Source organism: Meles meles, chromosome 8 (assembly GCF_922984935.1).
Source record: "Meles meles chromosome 8, mMelMel3.1 paternal haplotype, whole genome shotgun sequence".
NCBI classification, from domain to species: domain Eukaryota; kingdom Metazoa; phylum Chordata; class Mammalia; order Carnivora; family Mustelidae; genus Meles; species Meles meles.
This window is the reverse complement of record NC_060073.1, coordinates 7504059-7521593: the sequence shown is the minus strand read 5'-3', so window position 1 is coordinate 7521593 and position 17535 is coordinate 7504059. Positions and strand designations below refer to the sequence as shown.

The 17535-nt window shown below is 58.0% G+C and overlaps 1 protein-coding gene across 1 annotated transcript; it reads left to right on the top strand.

Moving 5' to 3' along the window:
- Nucleotides 1–2196: 2196 nt before the first annotated feature.
- Nucleotides 2197–16071, top strand: SLC22A11 (solute carrier family 22 member 11). The gene is made up of 10 exons (XM_046016274.1): nt 2197–2759; nt 4094–4197; nt 6830–6984; nt 7092–7260; nt 8691–8814; nt 9790–9905; nt 12234–12448; nt 13488–13596; nt 13998–14204; nt 15600–16071. The coding sequence occupies exons 1-10, from the start codon at nt 2367–2369 to the stop codon at nt 15661–15663; spliced, it is 1656 nt and encodes a 551-aa protein (XP_045872230.1). The 5' UTR covers nt 2197–2366; the 3' UTR covers nt 15664–16071.
- The last annotated feature ends 1464 nt before the right edge of the window (nt 16072–17535 follow it).

The window sequence follows — 17535 nt, the reverse complement described above, 5'->3', positions numbered from 1 at the left end:
AGCCTAGGGGCGTCCATGACAAGCAAAGGGCAGGGGAGAAGAGAACATTTTTTACGCATAGGGAAGAAGGAGATAGAGACAAGAATTCCAATTTTCCAAGTGAGGCCAGGGTGGGTCCCGGCCACCAGAATCACCTGGGGGCTTATTTTTAAATGCAAATTCTGGGGCCTCCCTTTGTGGAGAAATGGCATTTAGAATGCCAGCATGCCTGCGGTTTCTGACCCCTGCCGGGTTTGAGCCCGGCTGCCACCAACATGGCAACACCGAATGGCATGGGCCAGAAATCAGGGGCCGGAGATGGGAGGCCTCAAAGTCACTGCCCCCCGGGGGCCAGGCCTTCCCCTGTGAAGATGCTATTTGCACAAACATGGCATAACGCCTAGTTCTTTCCGTGTGAGATTCCGCCTTCGGGCTTCTGGACTAGGGCTGTGCCCAGTCGGCCCCTCGCTCATGGCCTCCTGCTCTAATTGGGGTTGGTTCTCTCTCCACCTCTCTCTACTCGCTATTTAAAAATTCATAAGGAGAGGTGCCTGGGTGGCTGCGTTGGTTAAGCATCTGCCTTCGGCTCGAGTCATGATCTCAGGGTCCTGGGATCGAGTCCTGTGTTGGGCTCCCCACCCAGCAGGGAGTCTGCTTCTTTCTCTCTCTCATAAACAAATAAAATAGAAATCAATAAAATAATATAACCTTAAAAATAAAGAAAATCTTAAATAAAATAAAACCATAAACAAGTAAATAAATAGAATCTAAAACATAAAATGAAATTCGTAATGAATTCTTCCTCACAGAGTCAGCTTTGAAATCCAGGACCAGATCCCCCGCTCCTCGGCCCCCTGGCTGGGTGTCGCAGTGGCCAGATTCTCCAAGCTTCTGGGAAGTTCAGGGTCCAGATGCCTACCCGCACCTCACCCACGCTTCTAGCACTCGTCAGACTTCTCTCCAGAACTGACTCAGCCCATTCTTCTCCTAGCCTGGGAGATGACTTCCAGCTCCCTGGCTGGCCCTAAGTCTGATAGCAATCCTGAACTCCAGCCTTTAGCTGGGATCTGGTCCATGACGGGCCAGAGGCCACATGGCAGCCGGCCAGGGGCCTCAGAGAGAGAGCTCTGACTTTGGTGTCTTGTTCTAATCCCCACGCTGCCGTGTTACCTGGGGCAAGCTGCCTGCCTTCTCTGAGCCTCAGTTTCCTTGTCTGGAGGAATTAGCACCAAGGGCTTAAAGGCTGCTATGAGGAGCGAAGGACAGGGTCCGGACTGCAGGGTCAGCACAGAGCCGGACACACAGCAAGCCCCCAGGGCCAGGAGCAGCTGCTACTAAGAGGCTCAGTCTAGGTGGGGTACTGGGGACGGGGCTGCCTTCACCCCTCCTCAAGCCAGGCTGGGCTAGAGTGAGACCCTGGGTCAGGAAGTATGGCTTCGGTCACTTTCCTAGTCTGCACACCTGCTCAGCTCCAGGCCCAAGAGGGGCTTCGAATGGATGTCAGGGGATCACAGCCCTGCTTTCCACCTGGGGAAGCTTCCAGTCTAATAAACGCAACCTGGAACCTGGAAATAGAAGCTTCCCAAAATAGCGAGTCTGCAAGCTGGTCTCCCGGGCTGCCTGGCTGGAGGCGCGCAGTAAGGAGGGAACGAGCCCAGGCCTGGGTCCTCCTGGTGCTGGGAGCCCACCTGCTTCCCTGCAGCCTGGGGGTGGGGGGACAGCTACAGAGGACCCTGCCCGGTCCCCCACCTCTGTGCTGTAGCCAAACGGCCTGAATCTTCGTCCAGCGCGGCTGAAACTCAGGCCAACTGTTTCCTGATTTAAAGAGCCACACGAGAGGGACCTGAAAGTTTCGTTTAGGAATGTGAGCAGGCCCCCAGCAGAGAGCGGCCAAAGCCTCCCTCAGTAGCTGGACCTGACTTTCCTGCCCAGGATCTCGCGCTGAGATTGAACTTTAACCAAGGTCACTGCCGGGTGCCACTTCCCTCCACGACTGGAGCTCAGTAACATCACAGCTTAGTGCGTCCTTTTTTTTCTTTTTCTACACCTGCTTGATCTTTTACTCTTGGTGCTGGTGAACCAGAGCACCTCGGAGGCCCCAGACAGCCTGGGGACGGTGACCTTTGTCCCGATGTCCCCTCTCCAGAGGGGTGGGGCCCCCAAGCGTCATTCCCTGCAACAGGGTAAGGGGGGAGTTTCTTCAAAGCACCTGGGGTATCTCAGGACTGACTCGGCTGACCGATTACGAGCCCGCTCTCCCAGCCAGCTGCAGACTAGCGAGGGCAGAAGGCCCGATGGCCCAGGGTTCCGGCAGCTGCTAGTGGTTCGGATACTCTCGGGCTCCCTGACCTCTGGGACAGCTGTCCTGGCCACCTGCGGCTCTGCCCATGGCCTTCGCCGAGCTCCTGGAGCGAGCAGGGGGAGTGGGCCTCTTCCAGGCCCTGCAAGTTCTCACTCTCCTCCTTCCCTCCATCTTGGTGCCCTCACAAATGCTCATAGAGAACTTTCTGGCCGCCGTCCCAGGACACCGCTGCTGGGTCCACATGCTGGACAATAGCTCCGAGGCCCCCGCAAACCTCAGCTCTAAGGACCTCCTGACCGTCTCCATCCCGTCCGGCCCCAACCGTGAGCCCCACCACTGTCTCCGCTTCCGCCAACCACAGTGGCAGCTCCTGGACCCCAACGCCACGGCCGCCAACTGGAGCGAGGCTGCCACGGAGCCGTGCGTGGACGGCTGGGTCTACGACCGCAGCACCTTCGCCTCCACCATCGTGTCGGAAGTAAGGGCCTCCCCCCTGCCGACCCCACGGCTCTCCGCCCCGGCCTCCCAGGGATGGCCGCCCACCCATGCCTGGAAGGATCGTACTGGTCCCGCCAGCGGTACTGGATTAGATGCGACTTGCTCAACACTTATTTATTCCCTGCTTATGCAGGCCCGGACCCTGATCCGAGGCCCGAGTTCCAGGATAAGCAGGAAGACTTTGAGGAGCTTTAGAATCGGTCACCATTTAACCCTGCAGGAAAGGGAGAGTGACAGGCACTGTTCTAGAGGCTTTCCCCCTAGTCTCACTCCGAGCTCACGAGCGGGGGAGGTGGGGGGCGGCTTGTCTCCCCCTAGTCTCACTCGGAGCTCACGAGCGGCGGTGGGGGGGGGGGGTTGTCTGCATCTGGGAAGGAACAAAGAGAAGCAGAGTGAGGGAGATAAGTTGGCCAGGACACACAACTCACACACTCCAGCCGCCGCCTCAACCCAGACAGACCATCAGGGCCCGGAAGCTGGGTCTCCATCACGGCCTGTCCTGCGGCTACACAGGAGGAAAGCAGGTCCTGGGAGCAGGGCGGAGAGGCAGGTGGGGAAGGCCCCTCTGGAGGGGAGACCTGGATGAGGAGACAAGGACGGTGCAGAGAGAGCCCAGCGGGGACAGAAATCCAGGTCTGGGGTGCAGAAGGAGGTCCATTGTGTCTGGGCACAAGGAGTTAGGGGCCAGGCCACAATGCAAGGATCTGCTTGGCATTTTCCAGTGATGACTTTGCCCCATGGGGACAGGGGGCTCCTGCTTCAGTGGCCCCCGCGAGAGAGGCCGAAACAGAGCAAAGCCGTCAGGTCTTGGTGGAGGACTCTGTAGTGGGGGGTGTTCGGGCCATGGATGCCCAGACCCCAGGCAGGAGCACTCAGAAATTAGAGTCGCACGTACTCAGCCTCTCTGCTCATCCCGGCAGCCCCGCGAGGGAAGCAGCTGCACGGCCCCCCTTCTGCATGAGAAACCGGGCTCAGCAGGTGCAGAAACCCCCGGGCTCACCCAGCCAGCCGCAGGGTTAGAACTGCAGCCTGTGGTTCAGCCGCCGCCCTGCACTGCCCACCCCCACGCACCCAGAGTGACCAAGTCACGTGTGCGCCATGCAGCTGGCTGGGAGGACAGAGTGGAGGGCCCCCCCCCAACCCCAGCACACCCAGTTCCATCTCTATCGCCTGGCCCGAGGGACACCACCCCCAGGACGCAGGCTGACCGGGTGCTCCTGGCTGGGAACGCCCAACCTGGGTCTCCCTCTCCCACCCAGGCCCCACTATTCTGTGTCCCCTGAGCCCAGCTGCTGTGCCCTCCTTCTCTTCCAGTGGGACCTAGTGTGTGACAACCAGGGCCTGAAGCCCATGGGCCAGTCCATCTACATGGCTGGGGTCCTGCTGGGGTCCGTCTTCTGGGGCTTCCTCTCTGACCGGTGAGTACCTTCACTCCCCGTCGGCTTCTCCTTGACAGAATGAGCACCATGGGGACAAAGGTTCAGAAATGGACCATGAACATCCACGTTCCTTAAGAGACGGGGCTCTCTGGGTTGAGACGAGAGTCCCAGGTCCCCAGGGAGCAGTGACGGCCAAGAATCCCATGCCAGATTAAGCTACATTGTGCGTGATCCCCTCAAACACCACGCTCTCTCCTTTGGAGACACCAACCTTCCTGGGCACCTATTGTGTGCCGGGCGCTGGACAGCCCTGTCCTCAGGGAGCCCATAGTCCCCTCTTCCTCCTCCTCCTCCTTCTTCTAAAAGATTTTTAAATTTCTTTCAGAGAGAGAGAGCGCGTGCACATGTGAGTGAGCTTGGGGTGGGGGGGTGAAGGGCAGGGAGAGAGGGAGAAGCAGGCACCAGGGAGCCTATGCTGAGCTGGGAGCCGGATGCGGGACTCAATCTCAGGACACGGGATCATGACCCCAGCTGAAGGCAGACACCTGACCTACAGAGCCACCCAGGTGTCCCCACCCTTCTTTCTTCTAACTCCAAGTACTTGGCCCGCTGTGAACTAGAAATCCTCCTCCTCCTCCTCTGGCTCCTCCCCCTTGTGAGGTGGTGCCCCCAGGACCTAGCCCCGCCCCTTCTCTTGGCCAATGCCCCCAGGACCTAGCCCCGCCCCTTCTCTTGGCCAATGCCCCCAGGACCTAGCCCCGCCCCTTCTCTTGGCCAATGCCCCCCCCACCCCGCCCCACCCCGACTTGAGGTTCCACGTGGAGGAGCATTTGCCTCACATTTGCTGGGATCAATACTGGCCTCATGACCCCCACCACCAGTCCAACCCCTGGGCACCAGACTCCATCCGGGAAACTGGCCCCATCTCCCCCACCCACGGCACGCCTCCAACCATGTGAGCCAGCCCTGGTCTCCTGCCCTCCCCCGCAGATCCAGCCCCAGGCCCCTCTCCTCCATACCCTCCCCCGCCCTGGCCTCCAGCACGGTGAGTCCCCTGGTCGTGCCTTCTGTCCTTGCCGCACCTACTCTAACAGTGCTCACTCGCTCACTCACCCTCTGGTCAACCGGGGGCGTCCCCCAGGGACATACCTCCCAGAAGGCAGGAGCACGGCATCCCCAGATTCCCAGTGTCCGGCACGTGGCAGGCACCCGATCCTTATTCAGTGAACGCTCGAACAGCTTCCCGACTTTGGCCACACCCTGCGGGCTCGGGGTCTGCCCCCTGGGTTCCCACCCCACCTTTCTTTCCCTGGTTCCCTAGAAGGTGGGTGTGCTGCTTCCCGTGTCTCCACTTCTTCCTGTTCTGGAGGCCTGGCTCTGTCCGCAGGGCTGTTGTGGGTTAATCACATGAAGGGCGTCAATCACAGACAGACCTCGGGCCGGGCGGGGCGGGGTGTGGGTTCCTCCTGTTGTGGCTCTGCTACCATCATCATCGTGGCCCTCATTTAATCCTGAGCACGTTGGGGGGCCCGAGCAGCAGGGAAGGACGGGGTCCAGGAGGCACTTTCAGAGGACAGCTGCCATGCGGCTCTGGCTCATTCCCCCGGGGCTGTCCATGCTGGGAGCCAAATCACCATCGGTCTGCAGCCTACCCAGGGAGCCTGGAGTCAGGGCCCGGTGTCGGCATCCAGCCCTCGCCCTAGGTCTGGGCCACATGTCCTTGTTCCTGGGCACTGCTCAGACAGGCGGGCCAGCCATCACCCGAATCTCTCCCATTGGACCGACGCACGCTTTGGCCAAATGCAGGCCGTGGTTTGGGCTAAGCCAGACTCGGGGCTGGAGCAGCATGGTGGGTGTGCAGGGAGATGTCCGAGGGCCCGACTCCGGTGGTCTCACGGGAGCTCTGGTCCCCTTGCTGCCCGACTTGCCCAAGGCCACGTGCGCTCAACCCCCAGGCACGCTGCCTCCTTGCTCGACATCACGGTTTTCACGGCTCTGTAAGGCCGTCATCACGCACGCTCCCCATTGCACAGACGGGGGAACTGTGGCTCGGAGACATCGAGTCCTATGCCCAAGGTCACCCAGGCAGGACACAGCCGGGCTCAAACCCAGGCTTCTGATGCCAAAGCCCATCTTTGCTCAGTTTTAATTTAAATTTCATTTGGTTAACATGCATTGTATTGAGTCTCAGGTATACAAAATAGTGATTCAACCAAAGCCCATTCTTTTTTTTTTTTAAGATTTTATTTATTTATTTGATAGAGTGAGTGAGTAAGAGAGAGAGCACAAGCCAGGGAAAGGAGAGGGAGAGGGCGAAGGAGACTCCCGCAGAGCAGGAAGCCCAATGTGGGGCTCAATCCCGGGACCCTGAGATCATGACCTGAGCTGAAGGCAGACCCTTAACTGACTGAGCCACCCAGGCTCCCAGAGCCCATACTTCACCCTTAGGTGACGTTGGCCCTGAGATCCAAGTGCCTGCCATTTTTATAACAAGCGCACTCGGAGCCCGCTCCTGGGAGATCCGCGGTGGGGAGCAGGCGCTGTCTGCACCGAGGGGCCCCAACAGGTGCCCCACCCTCTCGAACCCTCCTTTCCCTTGAAGCACCTGCCCCCAGGCCCAAGTCTCCAGCGCCCCTCTCCAGGCCCCCGCGGTGCTTGTGTCCCGATCCAGGTTCGGGCGGAAGCCGGTGCTGAGCTGGTGCTGCCTGCAGGTGGCTTTGGCCAACACTGGCACCATCTTCACTTCCAATTTCCTCATCTACTGTGGCCTCCGGTTCCTGAGCGCTTTTGGAGTGGCCGGCATCATCATGATCCCGTCGACGCTCAGTGAGTCCCTCCCTAGGCAATACCTACCATGATGGGGGTAGGGGGGTAGGGGACAGGGCCCGAGGCCACCGAGTGGGCCTTACCTGCCTGTCTGCCTCACGTTTCAGTGGTGGAGTGGACCACAACCCGCAGGAGGGCCGTCACCGTAACAGTGCTGGGATGCTCCTACAGCCTGGGCCAGATGGCCCTGGGGGCCTTGGCCTTGACCCTGCGGGACTGGCGGGCTCTCCAGATGGCCGTATCGATGCCCTTCTTTGCCATCTTCCTGATCTCCTGGTTGGTACAGTGTGAGACCTTTGCCCTTGGGGAGGACGTCACTCACTGGGAGGGAGACTTGGAAGGCCAGGGTGCCCCTCAACCCCACCGCCCTGGCCAGCTGTGGATCCCAAGGGGCTGAGAGCCACGGAGGGCAACGATGTGTGTGGAGCCCCTGCTCAGGAGAAACATCTCGGGGTTCAGAGTTCCAGGGTGGGCATTTTAGCCCAAGGTATGAGGCTCCCATTTGGCCAGCTGGCCCCCAGGTCCTCCCCTTCTCGGCCCCAGCTGCCCCCACCAGCCGGACCCCTTCCTTCACATCACGGGCCCGACCGCCTGCAGATTCCTGGGTCAGTGCGGAGTAGCACTGGATATGAAAAGATACAACTACCCCGGTTATTTGCCGTAACATGCCCTGAGATCTGGAAACACGTGCTTGGGTGAGGGACAGGGAAACAGACACAAACTCATGACCCCAAACGTTCTGTCGTGTCTGTGAACCGGGGCTGGGTACACGTGCACCGCGCAAGTCTGCTGTGCGGTATGGAGAGTAGCAAAGACTCATTCATTCCGTCTCCAGCATTTACTGCGCCGTGCCAGACGCAGTTTTAGGTCATGGGGACACATCAGCAAAGAAAACAGATCAAAAGCCACCGACTTTGCAGAGTTTTGGCACAGCAACAGAATCAGTAAGCAAGGAGGAAGACATCCCATAATCACACTTAATCGACCCTCTGGCCACCTGTGTGGGGTGCGTCCCAGGTGCTGTTGGTCATACCAGATGTGCATTCACTTCTTCTAACGAGGAAGGTGATACAATGGCCGCCATTGTCAGGTGAGGGACTGACGCCCAGAGAGGTTCAGTGACTTGCCCCAGGCCACACCGCTGGTAAGCACCAGAGGCAGGATTTGAACCCAGGCAGGCTGGCTCTTTGAACCACTGCGCTTCCCTGCAAACAGGGCTGAGCCCCTCCAGGCTGGGTAAACGCCAGACCTTTCCACCCAGGAGATGACTCTCCCTGCCATTTCCCTGAGGCTGGGAAGAAGCAGGCTACACTCAGTTCTGGCTGGGGATGTTCGTGTGTGTGTGTGCGTGAACTTCAGTACACTGTGCACTGTCACAGAAACGGGCTCCGCATCACCGTAGTCCCGGGCAGCCCGTGCACCGGCCACGCGCGAGTGCCTGGCTGCTGGGAAGCCAGACGGGGGGGGGGTGGCACAGGGGAAAGAGGGCGGCCGGGCATGGGGACCCAGATTTTCTCTGGAGCCGTGGGGGCCTGCCAGTCTCCCGCCCTGGCACCAGCAGCGCCGAGGGGAAAGCAGCTGGCTGCCGTCTCTCTCTTGCTGCTGCTGGGGGAGTGGCTGTCCGCATCCCCCTGCCAACCTGGTGAGGAGGGCCCAGGATCCTGGAAGAGCGCAGGGGCCCAAGTAAGCGTCTGGGTCTTTACCAGGTGGCTGCCGGAGTCTGCCCGCTGGCTGATTATCACGGGCAAACCAGAACAAGCACTCCAGGAGCTCAGAAAAGTGGCCAGGATAAACGGCCACAAGGAAGCCACCACGTCACTGACCGTCGAGGTGAGAGCCGCTGTTTGTGATCCAGAACTGGGACACGGCATGGAGACGACAGCCAAAGATGTCTTATCGCCAACTTCACCACTGCCCACTCTGGCGGCAGAAGTGACACCCCACCCCCAGCTGGCTTGTCAGGGGCTTTCAAACACCTGCATTGCATGGTGACCTTACAGGGCTTCCCGGTGTTTTGGAGGGTAACTGGATATACTGCTTGGGTGGTGATTCTTTCGAGAAAGCAGGTGTGGGAGGATGTGCCGTAGAAACAAGAAAACTCAGCCTGGGGGTGGGAGGATCAGGGAAGGCTTCCAGGAGGAGGTGAGATGACCAAGAGTGAGCTGAACACAGGGCCGGTGGGGCCCAGAGGTGCAGGAAGAATCTGAATGGGCACTTGTGTACAGTGAGGAGCCCGTGTGGCTGGGGTACGAGGCAGACCCTGGCGCCAGCCATGAGGGGCAAGGCGGGTGGTCGGGTTTGCCTAGGAGCTGCCGAGAGTAGCAAGTAGCCCACAGCTAAGAGAGTCAGAGCCGGGACACAAGACCGACTCCCTGGCTCAGAGTAGGGGGTCCCTGTCTGCAGAAGGGAGCTCTGCGGTGGTGGGGGCTGACTGTGGTGGGGGGCCAGAGAGAGATCTTTCTTTTTCTTTTTTTAAAAAATTTACTTGACAGGCAGAGATCACAAGTAGGCAGAGAGGCAGGCAGAGAGAGAGGAAGAAGCAGGCCTCCGGCTGAGCAGGACCCTGGGATCATGACTTGAGCCAAAGACAGATGTTTTAACCCACTGAGCCACCCAGGCGCCCTGAGAGACATCTTTCTGTTTCCGTGTCCCCGCTCCCACCTCTAGGCTTTCCAGTTTCCAGAAGCCAAGGCTGGGCTCCTCCCATCACTCTGCCCACCTGGATGCCATTCCCTGGCATGGGGGTGGGGCGGGGCCAATGCTCCCCCCCCCCCCCCGCCCCACTATGTCCTGTTCTCACCGCAGGTGCTCACGGCCGGCATGGAGGAGGAGGTGTCCTCTGTGAAGGCCCGCAGGTCGGTGCTGGACCTGTTTCTCGTGCCCACGCTCCGCTGGAGAAGCTGCAGTATGTTCCTGGTGAGGTACGCGTCCTGGTCATCCCTCCCAGGGCCGGGGCTGAGCGGGGAGGCTGGCGGTGTCCGTGGGCCCGCCCGATGGTCCATGGAGGCTGGCGGCCAGGGCCGTGCAAGTAGTCACCCAAGGCAGAACGAAAGACATGGAAGTTTATTGAATTCGCTGCAAGGGAGCAGCAGGCGGGACAGCAGAGGAGACATCGTCTGCCAGGAGGCAGTGGGGGGGGCGCTGTAGTCGTTGGGGGGGGCGCTGTAGTCATGGGGGAGGGGAAGATGTAAGGACATAGTGGAATGTTCCTTTCTTGCTAACAGTGCCCAGCTGCAACAGGTCAGCGCGTGGCTGTTTTGAGGTGGGTCCTGATGGGTCCGTTTGCTTTCAACCAGGTGGTCTTGCTGTTGGCCCTTCTACTTTCCTGGGGCTTCCATTGCTCAAGTTCATCGCTTAAAAAACAGCCTCAGTCATTTCCGGGGTGGGGATGGGGGACAGCTCCTGCAAACCTCTGGAAACACCTTTCTGTTCCAGAGAGGCTGCTTCCCCAGGAGGCAGGAGTCCCAGCCAGCACTGGGGAAGGGCTATGGGGGTTCCTCTGGGAAGCCAGCAGAAGGTCAGGGACAGGGACACGCTGAAGCCCAGGCTGGAAGTGAGCCTATGTCCCTAGAGCTTGGGGAACCCAAGTTCATCCACACCTCCCGCCCCTGGGACAGCAGGGCCCAGCCGGGCAAGTAACTTGCCCAAGATGACAGAACAGGTATTTGAAGCTTGGCTGAGCCCCCTCCTTGCCCGCTGCAGCCCCCCAGACCCCACATTGAGCACGGACTCCCCAGCAGTCCCCTTCTTGGCACCCCCACAGGCCTCTGGGAGCAGGAGAATGCCCCTAATAAAACAAATTCCGTTCAAGTGACTTGCAGGGAGCATACTGACGAGTGAGGGTCAGGTTTGATGGAGACGGGATCTTGAAACTGAAAATTAGGAAAACGTTTATTTTCTGCTATATTTAACCACATATGGATTCCAATGGCAAACATTTGCTACACCTTAGAGAATGGATCAGATGCTTTTTTTTTTTTTTTTTTTCCTGGCTTACGTTTATTTCTGACAAATGAAAAGGAGTGCCTGGTGTGGGGAATGTGGAGGGGGCTGCTCTTTCAAAACCTTCAAGGCCTCCTTGGTGCTCCCAGGAGCCCCTCTGCATCCTTTGTTATTCAGATCACAGGCTGGGAAGCCGCTAACCTGGTGGGTTTCTCGGCTTCTACCACTAACCCCTTTGGTGGGTCTGCTTTGAGCCAGAGCCTGCTTTGAGCCAGAGCTGAGCCCCTTCCCCACGGAGCTTCCACAAACTTCGAGAAAGGCCGGGGACTGCAGCTTTAGTCTACGGCTGGTATCTTGCTGCCTTGCTGAGTGCTACACTCCGGGGTGTGGCCCAAGGGGAGTGTCCATGAAGCCGGGCTGGGGACCTATTTGAAAAGTGGTGGCAAAGAATGTCGCATCGTGGCCATCGTCGGACCCAGATTTAATCTCCAAACTGCGGAAATCCCGCCACTCTAGGTTCAGCTTTGGGTACGGGGAGCCTGGGGGGTCTGTGGCAGGGCAGTCTGTCCCGTGTCCACTCCCTACCCCTCCACCCCACTCACCCTCCTGCCAGCAGACTTGGGGTGCAGGTCAGTTCATTGCAGAGGGCTCTTGGGGAGGGAAGCAAGCGGATGGGGCAGGGGAGCTGTCCCGGGGGTACAGGTACTGTAGCAGCCCCCCACAAGCCCGTGGAGGGCTCAAGGAGCTGGGGTGATCCTTTTGAGCCGTCCCTCTGGCCTATGTCATGGGATGATCTCCCCAGCTAAGAGGCAGCATTCCCAGAGGCTGGGAAAGTATCTTTCTTTTGGGACAACCCAGCCCACCTCATTCTACAATGAACCCATCTTTCAGGATAAAGAAACTCGTATCCAAGGAGGGGCAGAGACTCACCCAGGTTCATGGCCACTAGAGCTGGGGCCAGGTCATGGTTTTGGCCTTGACTGGAGGCAAAGCCAGAGAATGCTAGGGCCAGACCTCAAGCTTGGCTTGACCCACACAGCCTCATCAGCCTGGAGAGTTAAGTGTCCCTGCTGGCTGGTGGCCGACTGGTGGACCGGAGCCTGAGAGGTGACTGCCTAAGGCAGAATGAATGAAGCCTGCCCTTTCTCTCCTGGGTCAGTCCCACTCTCGAGAAACTGTCCGACATCCAACAGGCTTTTTGGGGTCCGGTAGTACCTGCTCAGGACAGCCTGTGCCCCTGGGGATAGCCCAGGTGTGTGCCCTCTCCTCTGTGCGGCAGGGATCTGATTTCTGGCTTTGCCCTGCAGTTTCTCCCAAATGATCTCCTACTACGGGCTGGTCCTCGACCTGCAAAACCTGGGGAGTGACATCTTCCTCCTCCAGGTCCTCTTTGGAGCTGTGGACTTACTGGGCCGGGCCACCACCACTTTCCTGCTCAGCTTCCTGGGTCACCGCATGACGCTGGCCAGCTTCCAGGCCATGGCTGGCCTCTCCATCCTGGCCAACATCTTCGTCCCACAAGGTGAGTGGCTGAGAGCCTGGTGCACTCGCCTCCTGGGGTCCTTCCCCTCTCCTGCCGCCTAGCCCAGCACCCCTGCAGCCCTGTGTGTAAGCTGCGCCCAAGCTTACACCTGCCGCATCACCTCAGGCTTCGAATCCCCCCATAGATCCCCCACCTCTCCCCTAAGGTGACCGAGGTTCAGAGAGGTGAAGCTGGGTGCCTCAGGTCCCTCAGCTGCCAGTGACCAGTCCAGGGCTGGGAGCAGACTTCAAGCCGGAGGCTGGTCCCGAGGTGGGAGGAGGGGCCGGGGAAGCTGCTGGACGTTCTGGGTTGCTTGAGGTGAGGCAGGAACACCAAGCCTGGGACGCTGGGATGTGCAGATTGCTGGCAAGGACCCCTGGGCCCCTGTCTTACTCTTTTCTTTCTGAATGAAGCCCTGATGCCCCGGAAACCCTCTCAGTCTCCATTTATGGCTCAAAGCAGGGCGGTGGGTGGAAGGGCGGGGACCCCAAATTCTGGGCTGAGAGCGAAGCCGGGAGGGAGGCAGAGGGACGACCTCCCACACAAGGCAGTGCTCAGGGAAAATTTGCCACGACAGGTGTGTGACAGTCATTACAATGTGTGGGAGGGAAAGCTAAGGCGGGGCTTGGCTCCCTAGCTGGGGCTCCCCGCGAAAGCCAGCAAGCCCGCGGGACCAGCCTTCCCACGGGCAGACCAAGGGCAGTGCGGAGGACCTGTCAGGACCCTCTCCTTCATGGAAGAACCACACCCATATCCCAAAGAGACTTGTCCCGGGGACACTGGAGGGAAAGTATCCCAAGACCCAACCTTGCCTGCCCCAGGCTCGCCCACCCCAGACTGGGCTGGGTTCTGGCCCTGCCCCCTACCTCCAGCCCCCCAACTGTGATGTCATTCTGCACCCGCATCCCTGTCCACCCTGGGCAGCCCAGCACCAAGTCAGCACCGTGGGGGCACCTGGGTGCAGTCAAGGGCAGGGGCGCTCTGGGCTGACTGGGGATCCCGCGGGCAGACCTCACCATTGCCATCTTCCTCTGCCCAGATTTGCAGACCGTGCGTGTGGTCTTCGCCGTGCTGGGAAAGGGATGCTTTGGTATAAGCTTTACCTCCATCAGCGTCTACAAGCCCGGGCTCTACCCAACTACACTGCGGTAGGCTGAGCGGCACGCTGCACCCGGGAGGGGCGGCCAGACCCCGGGGTGCACGAGAAAAGGGCGTCCCTGGAAAGGCCAGCAGGGGAAGGGCAGAGAGGGGCTGGGCATCCAGGAGCAGCACGGCAGACCAGGGAGAATGGGGTGGGTCCTTGAGAGTCCGTGAAGGACTCTGGACTGGATGTTCTCAGAAGCAGAGGGTGGGAAGATCTAGGAGGGCTCCGTGGAGGAGGAAGTGTCAGGAGACTCTGAGGAGTGTAGCTCCTTCAACCCAGCTTTCCCTCCCCTGGCACATCCTGGCCTGGCCAAATGCCTCCCCCTCCTCTCCACCCACCCAGTAAAGCCTCCTTCTTGAAAGTGGTAGCGGTGACGAAGGTCTGGGCCCTCCCCTCCACCCACAGGATGACAGCAGACGGCTTCCTGCAGTCGGTAGGTCGTCTAGGGGCTGTGATGGGCCCCCTAGTGAGGATGACTCACCAGGCCGTGCCCCTGCTGGCCCCCGTCTCCTACGGTGTCATCCCCATCGTGTCCAGCCTCATCCTCCTCTTCTTCCTCCCGGAGACCCGGGGACTCCCACTTCCTGACACCATCCAGGACCTGGAGAACCAGTGAGTGATCCTTGGCCACCCTGGGAGTAGCGCTGGGCTTCCAGGAGGTGGCTGGGCAGGGCTGCAGATGTGGGGGACGGGATGGGAGAGCCCGAGGATCCGGGAGACGTGCTAGACGAAGAGGCTGGAGCTGGGCTGGGCTTGTCACCGAGATGACACCAGCAGCCTGAGTTTGCCAAGAGCCTCGGGGCAGCCACCCAGTGGGCATCAAGGTTTGCGTGTGAAACCACGTAACCACTGCAACAACACAGCCAGGAAGAGACTATTTCCAACTCTGTTTACCAGAGGCTCAGGGAGATGAAGGGACGATTCAAGGTCTCAAAGGTAGAAAGCGCTCATCCCTTAGGCAGGGAAATGCAAAGACTACGAACCAGGCTCTGCAGCCAGGCTGTCTGGGACTGAAACCCTCCTCCCCGGCCACGCACTGACCTCCCTTACCGCACTCACCCATGAAGCTGGAGCCAGCCCTGACCACCCTAGTTCTGTCTTCCCCAAGGAATCCCAGGCCCAGACGGACCAAAAGCTCAGTTTCTGGAACACACCCTGCTACCCTCACGTCATCCTTTGAGAGAACAGAAACGAGGGAACATTCCTCAAGTTTATTTTGTGGCCTGAATCACCACGATGCTTCCACTTCCTCATTTGTAAAATGGGTTTAAAACAAAACGGAACAAAATGTTCACCCAAACTCAAAGACCACTTTTTGAGTTAAAGTTATTATATTAAAGCACCGAGAACAGTGCCGGGCCCACAGCGCAGGCCTAGGCTGCTGTGTCCTGGGTGAAGGTGGTCATGAGGCGGCAACGGGCCGCTGAGCAGGAACAAAGGTCATGCTAATGGCTGGGGTGCCGGGGTGATTGAGCATCCCACTCCTGACTTGGGCTCCAGTCATGGTCTCAGGATCCTGGTGAGTCCCGCATCAAGCTCTCCACGCCCAGCGGGGAGTCTGATCGTCCCTCTCCCCTCTGCTCCTCCTTGATCTCTCTACCTCTCTCAAATAAATAAATAAAATCTTTTTAAAAATAGTAATACCAACAGCTGGTACTCAGGGGGCCCTTCCTGCGTCAGGAGAGCATCTCATTTAATCCCAACAACCCCACAAAGTGCTGTTGGGGTCAGTTTCATGGCCAAGGAAATGAAGACACAGAGAGGTCATATAACTTGCCCGAGGATGCTCAGCTCAGAAGCAGGGAAGGTGGGATTTAGCCTACTCTTTCACTTTTTCGAGCACCTACTGTTTCCAGGCACTATCTTATGCTTTGGGGACACAGCGGAAAATCCACCCCTAATCTCACGGCGTTTACATGCTCATAGACTCCATCCCCCAACTCCTCCTTCCGAGCCCTCCAGCCACCTCACCACACAACACCGCTCTCTGTCTTTTGATTATTCTAGGAAATCGGCAGCAGCCAAGGGCAAGCAGCAAGAGGTGATCATTACAGAGAGTACTTGGTTCTAGAAATTCTGCCTCCATGGAGCCCCTTTTGCTGAAGATCCCCATGAAGGGAATTACCTCTTCTCCAGTGGAGGAAGGAGGCAATTTGGAGAACCCCAAGAGCCTGGCGTGGCCGGGGCCAGGCGGCGGGGCTGAGAGGCAGCATGGAGGCTGAGGGCTGCTTTCCCACTCACTTCTGTCCCCCACCTCCCCGCCCAACCTCAGCTCTGCAGAGCCCGGCCCGTTGATAAGATGGGTTCTGTCCCCTCCCCGCCAGGCTCCCATCTTCACACCTTCACTCAAAACTCCAGACTCGCTTCACTGAACTGGAAGGAAGCCGCAGATTTCTCACCTCCGGGCTCCCAGAGGGGATCCTAGGACACAAACGGAAAGATCTGGACAGACCTGAGTCCCAGCCCCTCCCCCACCATTTGCCGAGTCCTCATCTGTAAAATGGAAATAATCACGGAACCTACGGGTCCGGGGCAGGGGACAGTGACAGGATTAACAGATCTTAGCACAGACCACAGTCCAACATGTAGAACCTGCTGCCTTTGCAGCCCATGGGAACAGTGGGAACTACCAGGGGCCATGAGAGGCATTACAAAGCCTGCCCAGTGACCTCTGGTTCCTGAGGGAGGATGTGACTGGTGTATCTGAGGAATCCCACCCATTGACAGGGAACTGAGGCCCCCTCCTCAGGAATAACAGGAATGGCCCCTGATTGTCTGATGAGAAGTGCTGTTTGCTATGGGACCGTATCTACAGGAGCAGGTAGGGCAGGGCTGGGGTTCAGCCATTCAAGACCCTCCTGGTTTCGCTTACATGTCAAGGGAACACATCACACCGGGCCTTCATTTGAGGTCTTACATCACAGGGGTACCCTTGGTGTCTAACTCAAGGGGTCACCTCTGCCTAATTCTAGCAGCCCTTGCTGCTAGAATTGGGGATCATGGAGGCTGACCACCTACTTTAGAGGTAAGAAAATTAAAGCTCAAAGAGGTGGAGAGATACGCTTGGAGTCACATGGCTGAGCCCTGGCCAGGTGGCCGGGCTCCCAGTCCAGAGCTCCTTCCCACACACCAGGCTCCTCATCTTCATCTCCAGCCCCGCCCCCCCAGGCCTGACACCCACATCTGTGTCACAGAATTACTCCCACAACCTTCCCTGAAGAGCCAGACCCTCTAGACACCTGCCCACTCTCCTTGGATGACTCAGAAGCCTCAAGCCACAGGCTTCCCGTCCCACACACCCCCATTTCCCTCCATCAAATCCAGTGCACAGCAGGCCAATCAAACCCAATTCAAATAAAATCCCCTATCTGCTTAACACCCTCTGGGGGCTCATGATAAAGACCACACCTTCCCCCACCAACAGGCTTCCGTGGGTCTCTAGCCTTGCTTCACATGTAATAAAGGTTTTTAAAAATTCAAATCGTATAAAGTATGTTCTTGGATCGTTGAGAGAAATTGGAAATCAGTAGCAGAGAGGTGTCGGGGAAACTCCTTCATACTGAACGACACACTTCTAAATAATCCCGGGGCCAAAAGAAGCCATCACAAAGGTGATGAGAAAATATTTTGAATTGGATGAAAAATTTTTTTAAAAATGACATATCAGAGTTTGTGGGATGAAACTAGAGAAGTGATTCAAGGGAAATTTATTTTGTTAAATGATTACATTAGAAAGGAAGAAAGTCTCAAATCCAATATCTCAGCTTTCACCTTTAGAAATTAGAAAAAGAAGAGGTAATTTAAACCGAAGTAAGTAGAAGAAAGGAAATAATAAACAGAAGTCAAAAAATAGAAAATGATCAAGAACATCAATGAAACCTGAGACTGGTTTTTTGAGAAGTCAATAAAATTTATAAATCTCTAGATGTATTGCTCAGGGGAA

What these genes read in the sequence shown, in the direction of transcription:
- SLC22A11 (XM_046016274.1), top strand. Translation starts at nt 2,367, where the DNA reads ATGGCCTTCGCCGAGCTCCTGGAGCGAGCAGGGGGAGTGGGCCTCTTC. An exon ending in CCACGTCACTGACCGTCGAG is followed by an intron (nt 8,815 to 9,789) that starts GTGAGAGCCGCT and finishes TTCTCACCGCAG; the next exon opens with GTGCTCACGGCCGGCATGGA. An exon ending in TGCAGTATGTTCCTGGTGAG is followed by an intron (nt 9,906 to 12,233) that starts GTACGCGTCCTG and finishes TTTGCCCTGCAG; the next exon opens with TTTCTCCCAAATGATCTCCT.